We start from the raw sequence: 15,186 nt of genomic DNA on the forward strand, positions 1-15,186 counted from the left end.
CACTGGGCTGGCGCCTGTTTCAGAAAAGTATTTCCTCTTGTCTTTTTTTTTTTTTTTTTTTTTGGTGGGACTGAGGTTTGAACTCAGGGCTTCACACTTACAGAGCAGGCACTTTACCACTTGAGCCACACCTCTGGTCCATTTTGCTCTGGCTATTTTGGAGATGGGGTCTTGAGAATTATTTGCCTGGGCTGGCCTCGAACCATGATCCTCCTGATCTCAACCTTCCAAGAAGCTATGATTATAGACATGTGTCACGAGTGCCCATCTCCTTTTGTCTTTCTTTGGTGGGAAGGTGTGGGGTGGTGCAGGGCATCTGAGGTACTGAGCTGGATCCTGCTCAGAAAGTGTTGGGGCACAGCAGGGACCATTCTTGTGACAGCGTTGCCCTGTGAGTCGCTGGGTTTTTTGCTTCTTGGAAATAAGATGGCAGAAGAGGATGGTGGTTATGAGCAGAGGCCAGCTTCCTGCTTACTTGCTGTGATCGTGGGCAAGTGACCTGGCCTCTCCGTGCCTCAGCTTCCTCATCTGTACGTGAGAATAATAATGGTACCTAAATCTAGGATGGCTTCAAGGACTAAGTGAGTTAATGTGCAGAGCACCTAGAATAATCCTGGCACATAGCAAGCCTCGTGTAAGTGTTGGGTATTATTATGGTTGTTCTTATCAAAACGTTCTAATCGCACACACTGTTCATCAAACATTTTAATGCATGCTGGAGGTGTAGCTCAATAGTCAACTGTGTGCCTAGCATTCATGAGGTCCTGAGTTTCAATCACCAGCACCAAAAGAAAAATAAATTAGCCAGCAGAGATCAGGAGGATGGCAGTTCAAAGCCATTTGTGCCAGGACAAATAGTTCAGGAGACCCCATCTTGAAAAAAAAAATCACAAAATAAGGCTGGCAGGGTGACTCAAGTGATAGAGTGCCTGCCTAGCAGCCCTGAGTTCAAACCCCAGTACTGCCAAAAACCAAAAATTACTTAATTGCATCAGGTGTATCCCAAGACATAAGTGAATCCAGTTTTGATTTTTGGGGGGGAGTCAGTGCTGGGGATTGAACCTAAGACCTTGTGTCTACTAAACAGTACTGTACCGCTGAGCTGCGCCCCCAGCCCTTAGGAGAACAACTGTGAAGCCTTCTGTGGGCTGGAAGCAAGGTGGTCTCCCAAGGACAACCAGAGAAGGATTGGGGACAATGAGGGAAGGGTCACTGCGTCCATGCACGGGGCCCTCTAAGTCACATAGAGAGATGCTCATAGGCTCGGTACACAGCAGGCGTACAATAGAAATAATAAATCTTGCCGGGTCTGATGACTCATACCTGGAATCCCAGGAAATGGGGTCCCAGAAAAAAGAAGGAAGATCTTGATTGACTTGGATGTTCAGGCTTGTTTCAATTGATCTTTCTCTTTTTGGTTGGCTGGTTTGTTTACGTTCAACACCTATTTTCTGGGTAAGTCTAGAGGGCCAGGCACTGCTCTGCACACAGGCACCCAAGGGCGATGAAGCCAAGAGGAAAAGCAGACTGGGAGCCAACAGTAACCAAGTCACCCCTGCCCATCTGGCTGGTCCCACTTGTGCAAGTCTGACTGGTGTGTGTGTCTCCCTGTCCCTTCCCCAGGAGGTGTCACAGCTGGAGCTGACGCTGCAGGCATCCAAGCAAAATGACACCCAGCCCCAAGAGGTGCTCCTGGTTCTCGTCGTGAACAAGAATGTCTTTGTGCAGCTGCAGGCCCTGGGAATCTCATTGCAGTTGGCCTGCGTGAGTGTTACCCTGACTCAGGACAAGACACTGGTCACAGGAGGCCCCTGCTGGTCACCTCTGTGGGTCATGGCCTCCTGCCCCAGTGGCCTTGCTTCTTTTCATTCCAACATGATTCACCAGGGCCCTGAGTGAATCACCAGAGGGTAACAGGATCTGGGACAAAAGAGTCCACACCAGGAGATGGTAGTCAGGTTGATATGCAACCAGGCCAATTCTGATCCTTTGTGCAGCCTCAGTTTTCCCATATGTTTAGTGGGACAATTGTACTCACTGATATTCCATCAAATAATCTTTTCATTGTCTTTGAAAAAGATACAAAGCATATAATCTGAAATAATATAGCTAAAGAGGGAAAGGACCAGGAGAGTACCTCAGGATGTGTTCACAGTGGTTAGGGCTGGGAGGGGAAATGAGGAGAGACATTTGTTTTGCTCTTTATCCTTTCCTTGAAAGTTTAAGTGTTAGACACATCTATCAGAGAGAAGGAGCCCACTGGCTTTGTCCTACCCAGGGCAGGAATGGAGGAGACAGGGTGTCCTGTCGGCCCCTATCTTTTTAACATGGAAGGTGGGCCCTAGGAGGTGACCCCAGATGGGAGCAGCTGTGGTTTACAGGCCAGAGGGAAGAGAGCCAGGATCTAGGTGGAGAGCAAACAACCAGGAGGACAGACAGAAAGAAATGCGGAGACTAAACAAGAGAGGGCCTGCTATGGGATGGAAAAACTGGACACCAAGCAGCTCAGGGAAGGATACCCACAGAGACAGATGGGAATGGGACAGACCGGGGGGCCCAGGAGGACTGGGATGCAGGCCAAAACAGAGATGTTGGGAGCAGGCAGCAGAGTGAAGAATCTAGACAGAATGAGCGGCAGGGACAGCCCAGAAACAGACAGCTGGACGAGTCTGAGAGAATGTGGAAAAACCCCTCGTGAGAGGGAGCAGGACAAGTCCAATCATGGGGGCTGAGCTGGACCCACCCCACTGGACCATCGCTTGGTGCCTAGAGGGGACATCTAGGCCTGGGGAGGGCAGGGATTTGCCATAGTTCCTTTCCCTCCTTTGCCCCCTTCCCAGGGTGGATGGGTGTGAGTCCCCAGAATCCAGAGTGACTCAGGAACCTGAAAAGCTGGCAGGACCTCCTTCCCAGGGTTAACAATGCAGGGTGGTGGGAACCTCGGTGCTGCCCGATGGGACAGAGGCAGGGCACAGGCCTCAGTGTCAGACTCTGCACCAGGCGACTGACAGGCTTCGTGCTCCTTAATCCCTGCTGTAGATCCATTATATTGATGGTCCCTCTCCCATTCCATTGTCCCAGCTGTCCCCTCCCAAGGCAGCTGGGTCATCCTTCACGTGCTTATCGATTTGCCCCTTGTTAATTTCTGCAGAGAAGGTAGTGTGTTTGGATCTTGGGAGACCATTCTGTAGTGCCTACTGTTACTGTCAGGCAGTCCTCCTTAATATCTAGCCCAGAGTCCCATTCTTCTCCCTTCCTCCCTGCCCATGTACAGGGGGCACCCACCAGATGCCAGGGTGAAGCTGGCATGTCAGGATCCCTGACATTGAGTCCAGGGCCCAGCACAAAGTCAGACAGACCCTCAGAATGTGGAGGGAGACAGACGGTAGCTGTGTCATACCATTAAATGTGAGTTAAGCTAGTACACCAAGGCCTTGGGACCGGAGGATGTGTGTCTGTACACCCCCCATGTGTGGAAGGAAGACAGGGCAGATGTGGCCGGGGTGGAGGAGATAGATGGGGGGATCTGGGCCCAACTTCAACATTCTCAGCCCTGGCCTCTTCCCAGCCAGTGGGCTGACTCCCCAAATGACTTCCTGCATGTGACAGAAGGGACTCAGCACTCTTTTGTCTTCAGAACCCCAGCCTGGTCATCTTCCAAGAGCCCTCAGCACTCAACATCACTCAGCTGCCTCCCTTTACCACCACGAGCCAGATGCTTGACTGGGCGGCTACGAAGGGCCCTATCTTTTCAGTGGCGACACTGGATGACCCCAGCAGCATCCTCCTCCGGCTGGGCCAAGGTCAGCTTCCCCAACTACTTCTCTAGGCTCAGGTCCAGCTCTGGAGGAATAGCAGCTCCTCTGGTCCATTGCTGTGGCTCTGGCTGGATGGGTCCATGGTGGGATGTGACACAAGTCAGTCCCATTTGGGGACAGTGACCACAGCTTCACCCAGCAGTGAAACGCCAGATTTTTTTAACCCAACCCCACCAGCACCTTCATATTATTCACTGTGTATCTAGGACTGGGGATGTAGCTTGAGTGGCAGAGCGCCTGCCTAACAAGCACCACTCCCTGAGTTCAAAACCCAGCACTGTCGAAAATGATGTTAAAAAAAAAAAAAAAAGCAAGGGGTGGGGGGAGGTGGACAGTGTGACAAGGTCTGTGCAAGGCACTTGGGTACTCTGTGGGCACAGACCCAGGCCCTCTCCTCCTGGCGCTGACACTGTTATGGGGGAGGTGTCAATAAACACATACACGGATGGATGCTATAATTTCAGGTTTTGGTAAAGGCTGTAAGAAGCATTAAAGTACAGTGATGTAGGCTGGAGATGTGGCTTAGTGGTGGAGCACTTGCCTAGCAAGCACAAGGCAGGTAGTTCAATCCCACCACCACCCAAGGAGGGAACAGAATGATGTGCTGGGTGGTTGCAGGGCTGCATCCCTACCATGGGCCACGGGCTTGTAATATTCTTTATATTATGTTGACAGATGAGGAAACAGAGGACCAGGGCCTTGCACAGGGTCACTCTGCAGGTAAGTAGAGCAGAGGTTTGAACCCAGGTCCTCCGATGCTCCTCTGAGGCTTGATCCAGCATGGCCCGGCCTGCCTTTGGCTGTGGGGTGGGGAGGGGTTCTGAGTTACACGCGGGGCAGCTCCGAGAGGGACTGAGGTGCACCTGTCCCCGCAGCCCCGAAGCCACCGTCCTTCTGCGTGCCGGAAGCCCGGCAGGACATGGGTCACACGCTCGAATGGCAGCCGCGGGCCCCCGCCTCAGTGCGGGGCTGCCGCTTGGAAGGCGTGGCCGGCCACAAGGAGGCGCACATCCTGAGGGTCCTGCCGGGCCCCCAGGCCAGGTAAGGGTGCCCGCTCCCCGCGCCAGGCCCCGCCCAGCCAGGCCCCGCCCCTTCCAGCCCCGCCCAAGCCCCCTGCCGTCTGCTCTCTGCAGACCCCGGACCGTGACCGTGAAGGTGGAGCTGAGCTGCACATCTGGGGATCCCGACGCGGTCCTCATCCTGCAGGGTCCGCCCTATGTGTCCTGGCTTATCGACGCCAACCACAACATGCAGATCTGGGTGAGCCTTCCGCCGCACCCCCAAACAGAAACCCCAAACTCCAAACCTCCTCCATCACACCGCCTTCCCGCAACAGCGCTCTGGCCCTGAGCTGGACAGTCCTTCTGCCTCCAGCTCTCTGTCCCAGCCTATCACCTGTCCTTCCCCTAGAGGACACCTCCTCCAGGAAGCCTTCTCTGATCATCTAGGGAGTCCTCTATTCCATCCCACAGGGTCAAGGAAGACCTCTAGAGAGATGAGCCTGAGCTGAGTTGAAAGACAAACAGGAGCCAGTAGGCGAGGGGAAGGGTGGCCCAAGGCAAGAGCAGGATAGAGACCTGGCATCACCTTGGCTGGCCTGGTGCCCCTGACTGTAGCCATAGCTCTCTGCCTTACCTCTCTCCCTGTCTTCAGACCACTGGTGAATACTCCTTCAAGATCTTTCCAGAGAAGAACATCCGCGGCTTTGTGCTGCCGGACACACTGCAAGGCCTGCTAGGAGAGGCCCGGATGCTCAACGCCAGCATCGTGGCCTCATTTGTGGAGCTCCCGCTGGCCGGTGTCGTCTCACTGCGGGCCCCCAGCTGCGGTGAGCCTTTGCCCCGACCCTCCTTTATCTTGCCCCCCACCCACCCCCCACCCTGGGTCACTTGCCACACGGTCCACCCAAGAGCTCAGTGCCTGTGTGCAGTGAGCCACAGTGACTCTGCTGCCCCGCAGGTGGTGGGCTCCAGACCTCCCCTGCACCGGCCCTGACCACGCCTCCCAAGACCAGTTGCAGCCCCAACCTGCTCTTGTCCCTGATCCAGCCAAAGTGTGCAGATGACGTCATGACTCTGGTACTCAAGAAAGATCTTCTGCAGGTAAGAGTCACCTCTGCCTCCTGCCGACATGAGTCCAAGAGTCTCAGAGCCCTAACCCATGCAGGGCGACAAGTCACATCCCTCTGCAAGCTTCCCACTTGTGAAATGCGGTTGGTGATGCACCTATTACGTGAGGACCGACAGGCACAACACGTGACCCAGTCAGATGTGGGCCATATTAAGTGTTCTGAAATAATGCCAGTATACCGGCATGGCATCACAGTCTGTAATCCCAGCTACTCAGGGGGCAGAGATAGGAGGACAAGAGTTCTAGGCCAGTCTAGATCTCTAGGTAAAGGGAGTGAAAGATCCCATCTGAAAAATAAAAGGACTGGAGCGTAGCTCAGGTGATGCAGTGCTTTCGTGAGGCCCTGAGTTTGAATCTCAGTACTGGGGTTGGGGATGCCAGAAACAATTCGTGCTTTTAAAAAACATGCAAAAACTATTACTGGAGGAATGGCTCAAGTGGTAGAGTGCCTGCTTAGCAAGCTGAGTTCAATCCCTAGTACCACAAAAAAAAAAAAAAGACAAAAATTAAATAATAAAGGCTGGGGAGCTAAAGTGATAACAATTTAATAAATAAATAAAATAACAGTATCTAATAATAAAAAATGAAAATAAAATTATAAGATAAAGGAGAATGATACATTGCAAGAACTCTTGTAAATGTCACAGTGTACCCCCAGTACAACAATTTAAAAAAAAAAAGTAAATCTTTTCTAAAAGGTTGAGAAAAAAACAAGACCGGGGGAGTAGTGTAATGCCTGAAATCCTGGTTATTTGGTGGTAAAGGTGGGAGGATCAAAGTCTGAGCCCAGCCCTGAGCATAAAACTCTAGACCCTGTCTGAAAAATAACTAAAGCAAAAAAAGACTGGCAGAGTGGCTCAAGTGGTAGAACATCTGACTAGCAACCATGAGGCCTTAAGTTCAAACTCCAGTCCTACCAAAAAAATTAAAAAGCAAAAATTAGAAAAGAGAATTTTGAGTTTTCTGAGCAGGCCAGCCTTCAACTCAGGATCCTCCTGCCTAGCCTCCCAGGTTCTGGGATTACAAGCCTGTACCACCATGCTCAGTTTAAGAATAAAATCTTAATCTCCCCACACAAAGATAATGGCTGCCAACATTGTGTGTGCTTCTTTCTGGAACATTTTCTCTGTTCACTTTTTTTTTTTTTTGGTTGGTACTGGGATTTGAACTCAGGGCCTGTTTTTTCCTGTCTTGTAGTTACTTCCCGCAGATCTAAGAACTAGTCCTGTAGTAAAGCAAAACCACACAATTACTGTATGTGTGGCTGCAGTATGGAAGCTCCATCAGGACACGAACCCAGGGCCTTGAGCTTGCTGGGCAGGTGCTCTATCTACCACTAGAGTCCAGGCCCCAGCTCTTTTTTGTCTTGGGTATTTTTTAAATAGAGTCTCCAGTTTGTTTTTTCCCCTGATGCTGGAGCTGGGATCCCAGGTGTGAGCCATCGCCTGCCCTCTGTGTGCTCCTTAAATAGGTGTGACCATAACAGATACATTTGTTACTCGCTATTTCACCTGTGTTTAGAACTTCTGACTTGTGCTCAATAGCAAGTTAATGAGCAGATGCTATCCTTTTATATTGATGTGTCATAATTAACTCTTCCCCTTGTGAGACTATCCTATAATATTATAAATACGCAGAAACTTTTGTCTAATGGATTCTTCTCTTAGGACAGATTTCCTCAGGCGTGATATCAAAGAGTCAGATCTGAAGTTTTGATAGGTTTTGCTAACTGGCTTTCCCTGGAACACAATTTGAATTTTCAGTGGTTTGAGAGCAATTTGACCATTTTCTCTCTTTCCAGATTCTAATTAAGAAGAAAAAGAAAACCAAAACAGTATTTGTCAATGTGGGAGATGAAATATGGTGTTCCATTTTTCTTTTTTAATTTAATTCTTTGATTAGTAGTGGATGTGGGCATGTTTCATAACCTGTCTTTATTGCTGAGACTTGGCTTTTTTTTTTTTTTTTTGGTGGGACTGGGCTTTGAACTCAGGGCCTCATACTTGCTAGGCAGGCACTCTATTCTACCACATAGGCCACTCCACCAGCCCTTTTATGTGAAGGGTTTTTCGAGACAGGCAGACTTTGAACTCCGATCCTCCTGATCTCTGCCTCCTGAGTAGACAGAATTACAGGTGCAAGCCACCAGTACCCAGCTTTGTAAGCTTTTTATGTAAAGAAAAAATTGGGGGCCCCATGTCCATTCTTTCTTATAGTTTGTTATAGTTCCTTACAGTTTGGCTACAGTGGTTTGTTTGTTTGCTTTGGATTTTTTTCAGTGCTGGGACTCAAACTCAGGGTCTGGCTCATGCCATGTGCTGGGCACATTACCACTGAGCTACATCCCCAGCCCCACCTATAGCAGTTTCTAACTTTTTGGACATTTGAAAAAAAATATGGACTGGGAGTGTAGGTCAGTGGTAGAGTTACTTACCTAGCAAGGGAGAGGCCCCAGGTTCAATCCCCAGCACCTCACAAATAATAAGTGAGTGAGTGAATGAATATGGGACATCCTTGACGCCCATCTTCCCCTTTGTTGATTTTTTTTCTGGGGCAGGAAAGGTGTCTGTCAGAGCTTTGCTAAATCCTATGCCCTCTTGGGAATATTTAGAGTGACACTGAATGCAGTGTTAAGTCCCCATGGCATGTTTTTGGCTTTGGAGTTTGGGACCTGGATAAAGTCCCACATGTCTGCTGCCTTCTTCCTCCTCTCCTGCCTCTGCTGGTGTGGCAGGTATCTGGGAGGTGGAGGAGGTGGTGCTCCAGAGGTGACCCCAGGCAGCTGAGGGGCAGTAACAATCAGGACAGCACCCTAGAGGAGTGAATTAGCCACACTCAAGTGGGATCTCCAGCCGCCCACTCAACTCTAAGACTCTGAGATCTGAGATCCTAAGAGGGTGACTGAGAAGTTCTAGAGTTTGAGTCATGGAAGACTGGTCAGCAAACTCTGGCCCACTGCCGGTTTTTATAAATAAAGTTTTGTTGGAAATCAGCCACAATCATCCATTTCCATAATATATGTGACTGTTTTACAATGAGACCACGTGACTCCCAACACCCCAAAACATTTATTACCTAGTCCTGTACAGGAAAAGTGCCCAGCCCAGATCTGAGACTGGATTATGCTACGAGGGTCTGCACACCCCTGGGGCCATGGGTACTAATTATGTGTGGAACTTGGATGTATGTTTTTCATTTCAACAACTCTCTATTTATTTTTATTTATTTGGTGAGACTGGGGTTTGAACTTAGGGTTTCGTGCTTATAAAGCAGGCACTCTACCACTGAAGCCATACCTCCAGTCCACTTTGCTATGATTATTTTAGAGATGGGGTCTCACCAGCCCTGGCTGGTCTTAATCCTGTCCAGTCCTACATTTATTTTAATAAATATATTAGAAGAAAAGCATTAAGTAGCAAATCAAATTCATTATGTCATAAATCAAATTCATGGGACAAAGCAAAGTACAAAAGTAAGCAATTTCAATTGCCAGTGCCAATGGCTCACACCTGTAGCCCTAGCTACTTGGAAGGCTGAGACTGGGAGGATTGAAGTTTGAGGCCAGCCAGGGCAGATAGTTCCAGAGACTGCATCTCCAAAATAACCAGAGCAAAAAAATAAATAAAATAAAAACCAGAGCAAAATGGACTGGAGGTGTGGCTCAAGTGGTAGAGTGCCTTTTTGTAAGTGGAAAGTCCTGAGTTCAAACTTGAGTCCCACCAAAAAAAAAGTATTAAGTCTTAAATGATACAGGATGATGACACCTACCAACAATGAAAAAGGAGAGCAGAGAATGGCTGGGGTTTGTGACCCCTGGCTGATGACCAGTCCTTACCTGGGGGAGCTCAGGACCTCCTGACAATGTCCCCTCCCCTGACCCAGGCTATGCAGTGCACCATCACGAGCTTGACCTTCTGGGACCCCAGCTGCCAGGCCGAGGACACTGATGACCAGTTTGTCTTACGCAGTACCTACTCCAGCTGTGGCATGGAAGCGACATCAAATGTGATCAGCAACGAGGTAAGGACGGGGCCAGAAAGGTGTGGGGATCAGTTTACTTGGTGTCCTCCTAAGTGGGTGCCCTCTTGGTCCTCCCAGCTGAGGGATGGTTGGGGGGAGCAGGGTGTGGCACTCAGCAGGAACCCAATATAAGCTTGGGTGTGTTAGGTAAGACACCCTCTGGGGTCCTTTCTGGCACTGACCAGCTCCTTGATTCTGTCCGTGCAGGTGGTCATCAATTTCCTGTCGGGCTCGTCACCACTGAGGGTAAGAGGGGTGGCTCATGCTACCCATCCAGTCCAGGATCTGCAGCCTGCTGGGGCTGGGGCCCCTTCATGGCCTGGGAGGGAGCAGGACTCAGGAAACTCAGGCCTGGATCCTGGCAAGCCGTATGTCTCCAGTGCGCCTCAGTCTCCCCTTCTATAGAGTGGGAGCAGAGCAGCTGAGGGTTAAGCTCTTAGCCTCAAGTCAGAGGGTTCTAGCACATACTGGCTGTGTGGCCTTGGGCAAATCACTTTACCTTTCTGGGCCCAAAAGTCATCATCTGTAAACTGTGGCATAAGAAAGGATCCCAACCCATAGAGGTCTATGAGCAGTCACTTCAGTGTCACATGAAAGTTCTTCATACAGACCGGCGCCAAGAGCGTCTTGATAAATTAGCTCTTTTAAAAGGTGAGGATGAGGACGAGGCAACTCTGGGCCATGACTCCTGCTGCCATATCCACCCCTCCCCTTCCTTGCTGGTACCACCCAGACTAACCAAGTCTCCCTGCTGTCCTCCTGCAGAAAAAGGTGCACTGCGTTGACACAGATGGCCTCTCCTTCCAGCTAGGCCTCTACCTCAGCCCTCACTTCCTCCAGGCCTCCAGCACCATCGAGCTGGGCCAGCAGGGCTTTGTGCAGGTACTGGGCAGCTGGTTCCCTAGGCCTCTCAACTCCGGGAATTTCCCATGAGCCTTGTTTCCATCATTGCTACACAAAAGATGATAAACTCCCAGAAGGAGGGAGGCAGCCTGGGTGCATGGGGAGGACCAGTGGAGAAGGCATTGCTTACAGAACTGATAGGAACATCACCCTCTCCTTCCTGTTAGCTCCAGCAGGCCCCTGCCTAACCTCCACCTTGAGGATTTGGGGTGGGAGCTCTTCCTTCTAGCTTATTTCAAAAGAACAGAGGTGGAGGGTCAGGAATAGCTACCCATGCCTGCTCCCCTTTCCTCCTCATGCAGGTGAGCATGTCCCCATCGGTCCCTGAGGCTGCGATCCAGCTAGTCAACTGTCACCTGGATTTGGGGCCTGAGGCAGACATAGTGGAACTTATCCAGGGTCGGATAGCCAAGAGCAGCTGTGTGAGCCTGCTGTCCCCAAGCCCTGACGGTGATCCACGCTTTAGCTTCCTCCTCCGTGTCTACATGGTGCCCACACCCACGGTTGGCACCCTCAGCTGCAACATAGCCCTGCGTCCCATGACCTGGTCCCAGGTGAGTGGAGCCTGGCCCAGGCCCAGCTTCAAGGGTGGTTTCTAGGTCTGGGGTTTGCAGGCAGGCACATGGTAGCCTAGGGGGAGTGGAGACAGCTCTCGAGGAGCAGAGTAATAGTCAGGCATGTGGCTTGACAGTCTTGCTGTCAGGGACACTCCGGCTGCTACCCTATACTATAGCTTTCTGGTGGAATTTGTGTGTGTGTGTTTCTGTGTGTGTGAGTGGTGTGCATGTGAGTGTGTGTAGTGTTTCTGTTTGTGCGTGGGTGTTTGTGTAGCTGCATATCCAATTATCCATCCATCCAATTATCCTTCTGTATTTACCCATCTGTCCATACATCCATCCACCCATCAATCCAGCCACCCAACCCATTCGTCATCTATCTACCCACTTATCCATCCACCCATTCATCCCGCATCTATCCACCCATGAATCAATCTATCCATCCATCCATCCAATATTTCTACCATCACATTCAGTTCCTTATCTTTCCCCCAGGAGTCCCACTCACCCATCCATGTGGCATGATCAACCAGTGTGATCTCAATGAATAGGAGATCTTAGGAAAGAGGGACATAAAATTCCAATCTTCTGCACTTCACTGTCCCGTGAATCTCCAGCCTCGGGCACTCAGTCCTGGACACTCACAAGGTCACCCAGCATGAAGCTGGAAAGCCTTTGGGGGTCATGCTGAGTGGGCCTTGCCCTAAGCTTAGGAGACCAGGCCTCTGGGCTGTCCTGGCTTATGGCCCCCAAGGCATCACAAGGGTAACAGATGCACTGCTCCCACAGAGCTCATGGGTGTCAGGGTCGTCCAGTAACTCCTGGAAGATTCCACAGCAGCCAAGGACTGTCTACTCAACACTGTCCTACAGCACACACCCCCAGGACTTGCCCGCAGGCTCCCAGCTAGAAAGTAATGGAGGTGGAACTCACAGCCAAGGCTCTAGGTGGAGCTGTGACAAATCAAGGCCACAGAGCCAGGGAGAATCCAAATGCTACCTGCAAGATAGGATCTCAAAAGTCCAAGGGGAGGTCACTGGATCAGGGAGTGACCCATAGGAGACAGGAGTATGCAAGGAACGAGGCTTGAGACAACCCAAATAGAGCTGTGCCACACATCACTCTCCTCCTCCCCCCAGGAAGTCTACAGGACTGCCTCCATGCGTCTGAACATTGTCAGCCCTGATCTGTCTGGTGAGTGCCCGCTGGTTCTCTTGGGTTTGTTCCAGAAGTGGGGAATGATGAACAGCTGGAGGGATGGAGCTCAGGCACATGGCAGAGGATCTTGGGGAGCAGCCCTGGGAGGAGGGGAAGAAGGGCCTCCCAGGTGCCAGTACCCAGAGTAGCACTAAGTTGCAGGACCACCCCAGAGGCAGCATTCTGGGCCTCTGGCTCACTGGCAGGGCTCTTCTCCATCCCTTTGGCTGCTGGTCTACCTTGCCAGAAGATGGGGCCTCCTGGATGGTACATGAGGCACCTTGGGCATGGTGTTGGCCTCCCCTTTCTTGAAGTCCCCAGTCTACACCCTCCAACCTTTCATTAGTTCCCCTGGGCCCAGATGCCACCAGGTGATAAGAGTATTGATGCAAGTGGGGTAGACCACGGGGACCTGCCACGCAGGTAAGGAGGGTATCCCCATCCCCAGCAGGACCAGGCAAGCAGTGTTAATAACACCACTGCACAGATGGGATGTGAGAAGCCCAAGGGGAGGCCACTGGACCCAGAGTCACACGGGACAGGAGGATGAATGAGGCTTGGGACAACCCAAGTAGAGCTAAGGAGTCCTAAAAAGTGCGGTGGCCTATTCTGACCTGACACAGGGCCCAAAGAGGGGCAGGGGCTGACTAAGGTCACACAGAAGGCAGAGCAGGCTGAGGACGCCTAGAGGCTTTGCCTACTTTATGCCAACCGTGCCCCCTGAAAATGCTTTTCTGCCAGCCTTAGGAGGCAGAAGCATGGTCCAAAAGGCCTGACTGGGCAGATGGCCACAGTTCAGTGCTGGGCACGGCTGTGACGAGCCCCTGCGCTAGATAAAGACACCGAGGTTCAGAGAAGTCAGGCTCAGGCTAAGCTGGGACTAGCATCAAAACCTGTGCTCCTGGCCAGCAGGACAGGGTAGGGGCAGGGCTGGGGACAGGGTAGAATAGCAGCGCTGGTTGACCATGGTGATCCCTCCCTTGGTCACACAGGTAAAGGCCTCGTCCTGCCCGCTGTGCTGGGTATTACCTTTGGTGCCTTCCTTATTGGGGCTCTGCTCACCGCTGCTCTCTGGTACATCTACTCGCACACACGTGAGTATCCCAGGTCCCAGCAGTAAGCGAGTGCTCAGGGCCCCTCTACCACCACCTGGGGATGCCCGGTGAAGCCTCTGAGGGAGTGGGGAGCCCTGGCTGGGACCCTGACCTCCGCCCCTGCCCGCGCCCCCAGGTTCCCCCAGCAAGCGGGAGCCCGTGGTGGCGGTGGCTGCCCCGGCCTCCTCTGAGAGCAGCAGCACCAACCACAGCATCGGAAGCACCCAGAGCACCCCCTGCTCCACCAGCAGCATGGCGTAGCACCCGACCTGGAGCCTTGGGGGCCCCCCAGCCAGCCCTTGCCCCGAAGGAGAAACTGAGCAGCCACCAGCTGGGAACCACTGGCCATGAACTCACCCCAAGAGCCCAGCGCCTCTACCTGCCCGAGGACGGAGCGTGTCCTGTGCACCCGCCCCTCCTTCCTGTCTCTCAGAGGACTGCTGCCAGCGGGGGCACCAGCCTGGAACGCCTCGGGGTTCCCTCACCCCAGTGCACAGAACCTTCAAACCCAGGGGCTATGGGACATGGCCACCCAGCACCAGAGAGAGAGAGAGGCCACAGGCCCTGAGTCCCTATCATTTTAATCCAGACACTGCATTGGAACTGTGCTGGGTGGGAGGTAAAAACTCCAAACAGACTCAGCCCAGCCCACCCAGGCTGATGGCGCCTCCTCCCTGGAACAGAAGAGGGTCCTGCCCAGAGCCCCCTGCATTCGGTCCCTGTGGCCTCCACACCTGGAATGGCACAACTTTGGTGGGGGAACAGAAGCTGAGGGCAGCACTGCCCTAGAGCCCAGAGGATGGCAAGAACAGTGGGGTGGGGGAGCCTAGCTCCTTCCTGAATGGCCACACAGAGCCCCCTCCCAGCCCCTCAGGCAGGCAGCAGGTGGGCAGTGGCCAAGCTGCTGGTCTTGGGCCCACCCCTGTATATTCACCAATAAATCAGACATGAAACCGGTGCTGGGCTGGACTGAGCAAAGGGGAGAGGCCTATAATCTGGGGGCCGGCTCAGGCATACAACAGGACTGCGTGTCCTTGCCTCCCTGGGCTGGCTTGGTGGCAAGTGACCAGGGCACGGCAAGTTTGGATTAAACCAGTCCCTCTGCCACTCACTCATTCAGTGGTCCATACCTGGGATTGAGGCTGAGTAACCAGACACCAGGATGCCCTATCCTCATTCTGGGGTGGGAACACAGGTCCCCAATAGCTCTGGGTTCCAATCCAGACCCATTTATTGGCTGTATGACAGTGGGCAGAGCCCACGGCCTCTCAAAGCCAGCCACCATCCCTTCATCTGCAAAAATGGGTACGATGCTTGATCACAGGTAATTGCAAAATCTGTGAAGCAGACATGTCACAGTTCGTCTCATGTCACAGGTACAGCACCTGCTGCTCAGAGGGAGCAAAGGACTTGTCCCATACCACGTGGTCTGGGCTTCTTCTACACAGTCTAGTTCCCATTCCAGCT

The 15,186-nt window shown here is 52.1% G+C and overlaps 1 protein-coding gene across 2 annotated transcripts in view; it reads left to right on the forward strand.

The window, feature by feature from the left end:
* The window catches only part of Eng (endoglin), a 30,613-nt gene extending 15,937 nt beyond the window's left edge, over window positions 1-14,676 (forward strand). For both annotated transcript variants that reach the window (XM_074053132.1, XM_020164273.2), the window contains 14 exons: window positions 1,624-1,764; window positions 3,638-3,803; window positions 4,494-4,538; window positions 4,694-4,859; window positions 4,952-5,078; window positions 5,472-5,646; window positions 5,778-5,920; window positions 9,831-9,968; window positions 10,176-10,214; window positions 10,734-10,850; window positions 11,174-11,425; window positions 12,568-12,622; window positions 13,618-13,719; window positions 13,856-14,676. In XM_074053132.1, the coding sequence (XP_073909233.1) occupies window positions 3,716-3,803; window positions 4,494-4,538; window positions 4,694-4,859; window positions 4,952-5,078; window positions 5,472-5,646; window positions 5,778-5,920; window positions 9,831-9,968; window positions 10,176-10,214; window positions 10,734-10,850; window positions 11,174-11,425; window positions 12,568-12,622; window positions 13,618-13,719; window positions 13,856-13,980 (1,572 nt within the window). In that variant the 5' untranslated portion in view covers window positions 1,624-1,764; window positions 3,638-3,715 and the 3' untranslated portion in view covers window positions 13,981-14,676. The remainder of the gene's footprint in view (window positions 1-1,623; window positions 1,765-3,637; window positions 3,804-4,493; window positions 4,539-4,693; window positions 4,860-4,951; window positions 5,079-5,471; window positions 5,647-5,777; window positions 5,921-9,830; window positions 9,969-10,175; window positions 10,215-10,733; window positions 10,851-11,173; window positions 11,426-12,567; window positions 12,623-13,617; window positions 13,720-13,855) is intronic.
* Window positions 14,677-15,186: the final 510 nt, after the last annotated feature.

Source organism: Castor canadensis, chromosome 13 (assembly GCF_047511655.1).
Source record: "Castor canadensis chromosome 13, mCasCan1.hap1v2, whole genome shotgun sequence".
NCBI classification, from domain to species: domain Eukaryota; kingdom Metazoa; phylum Chordata; class Mammalia; order Rodentia; family Castoridae; genus Castor; species Castor canadensis.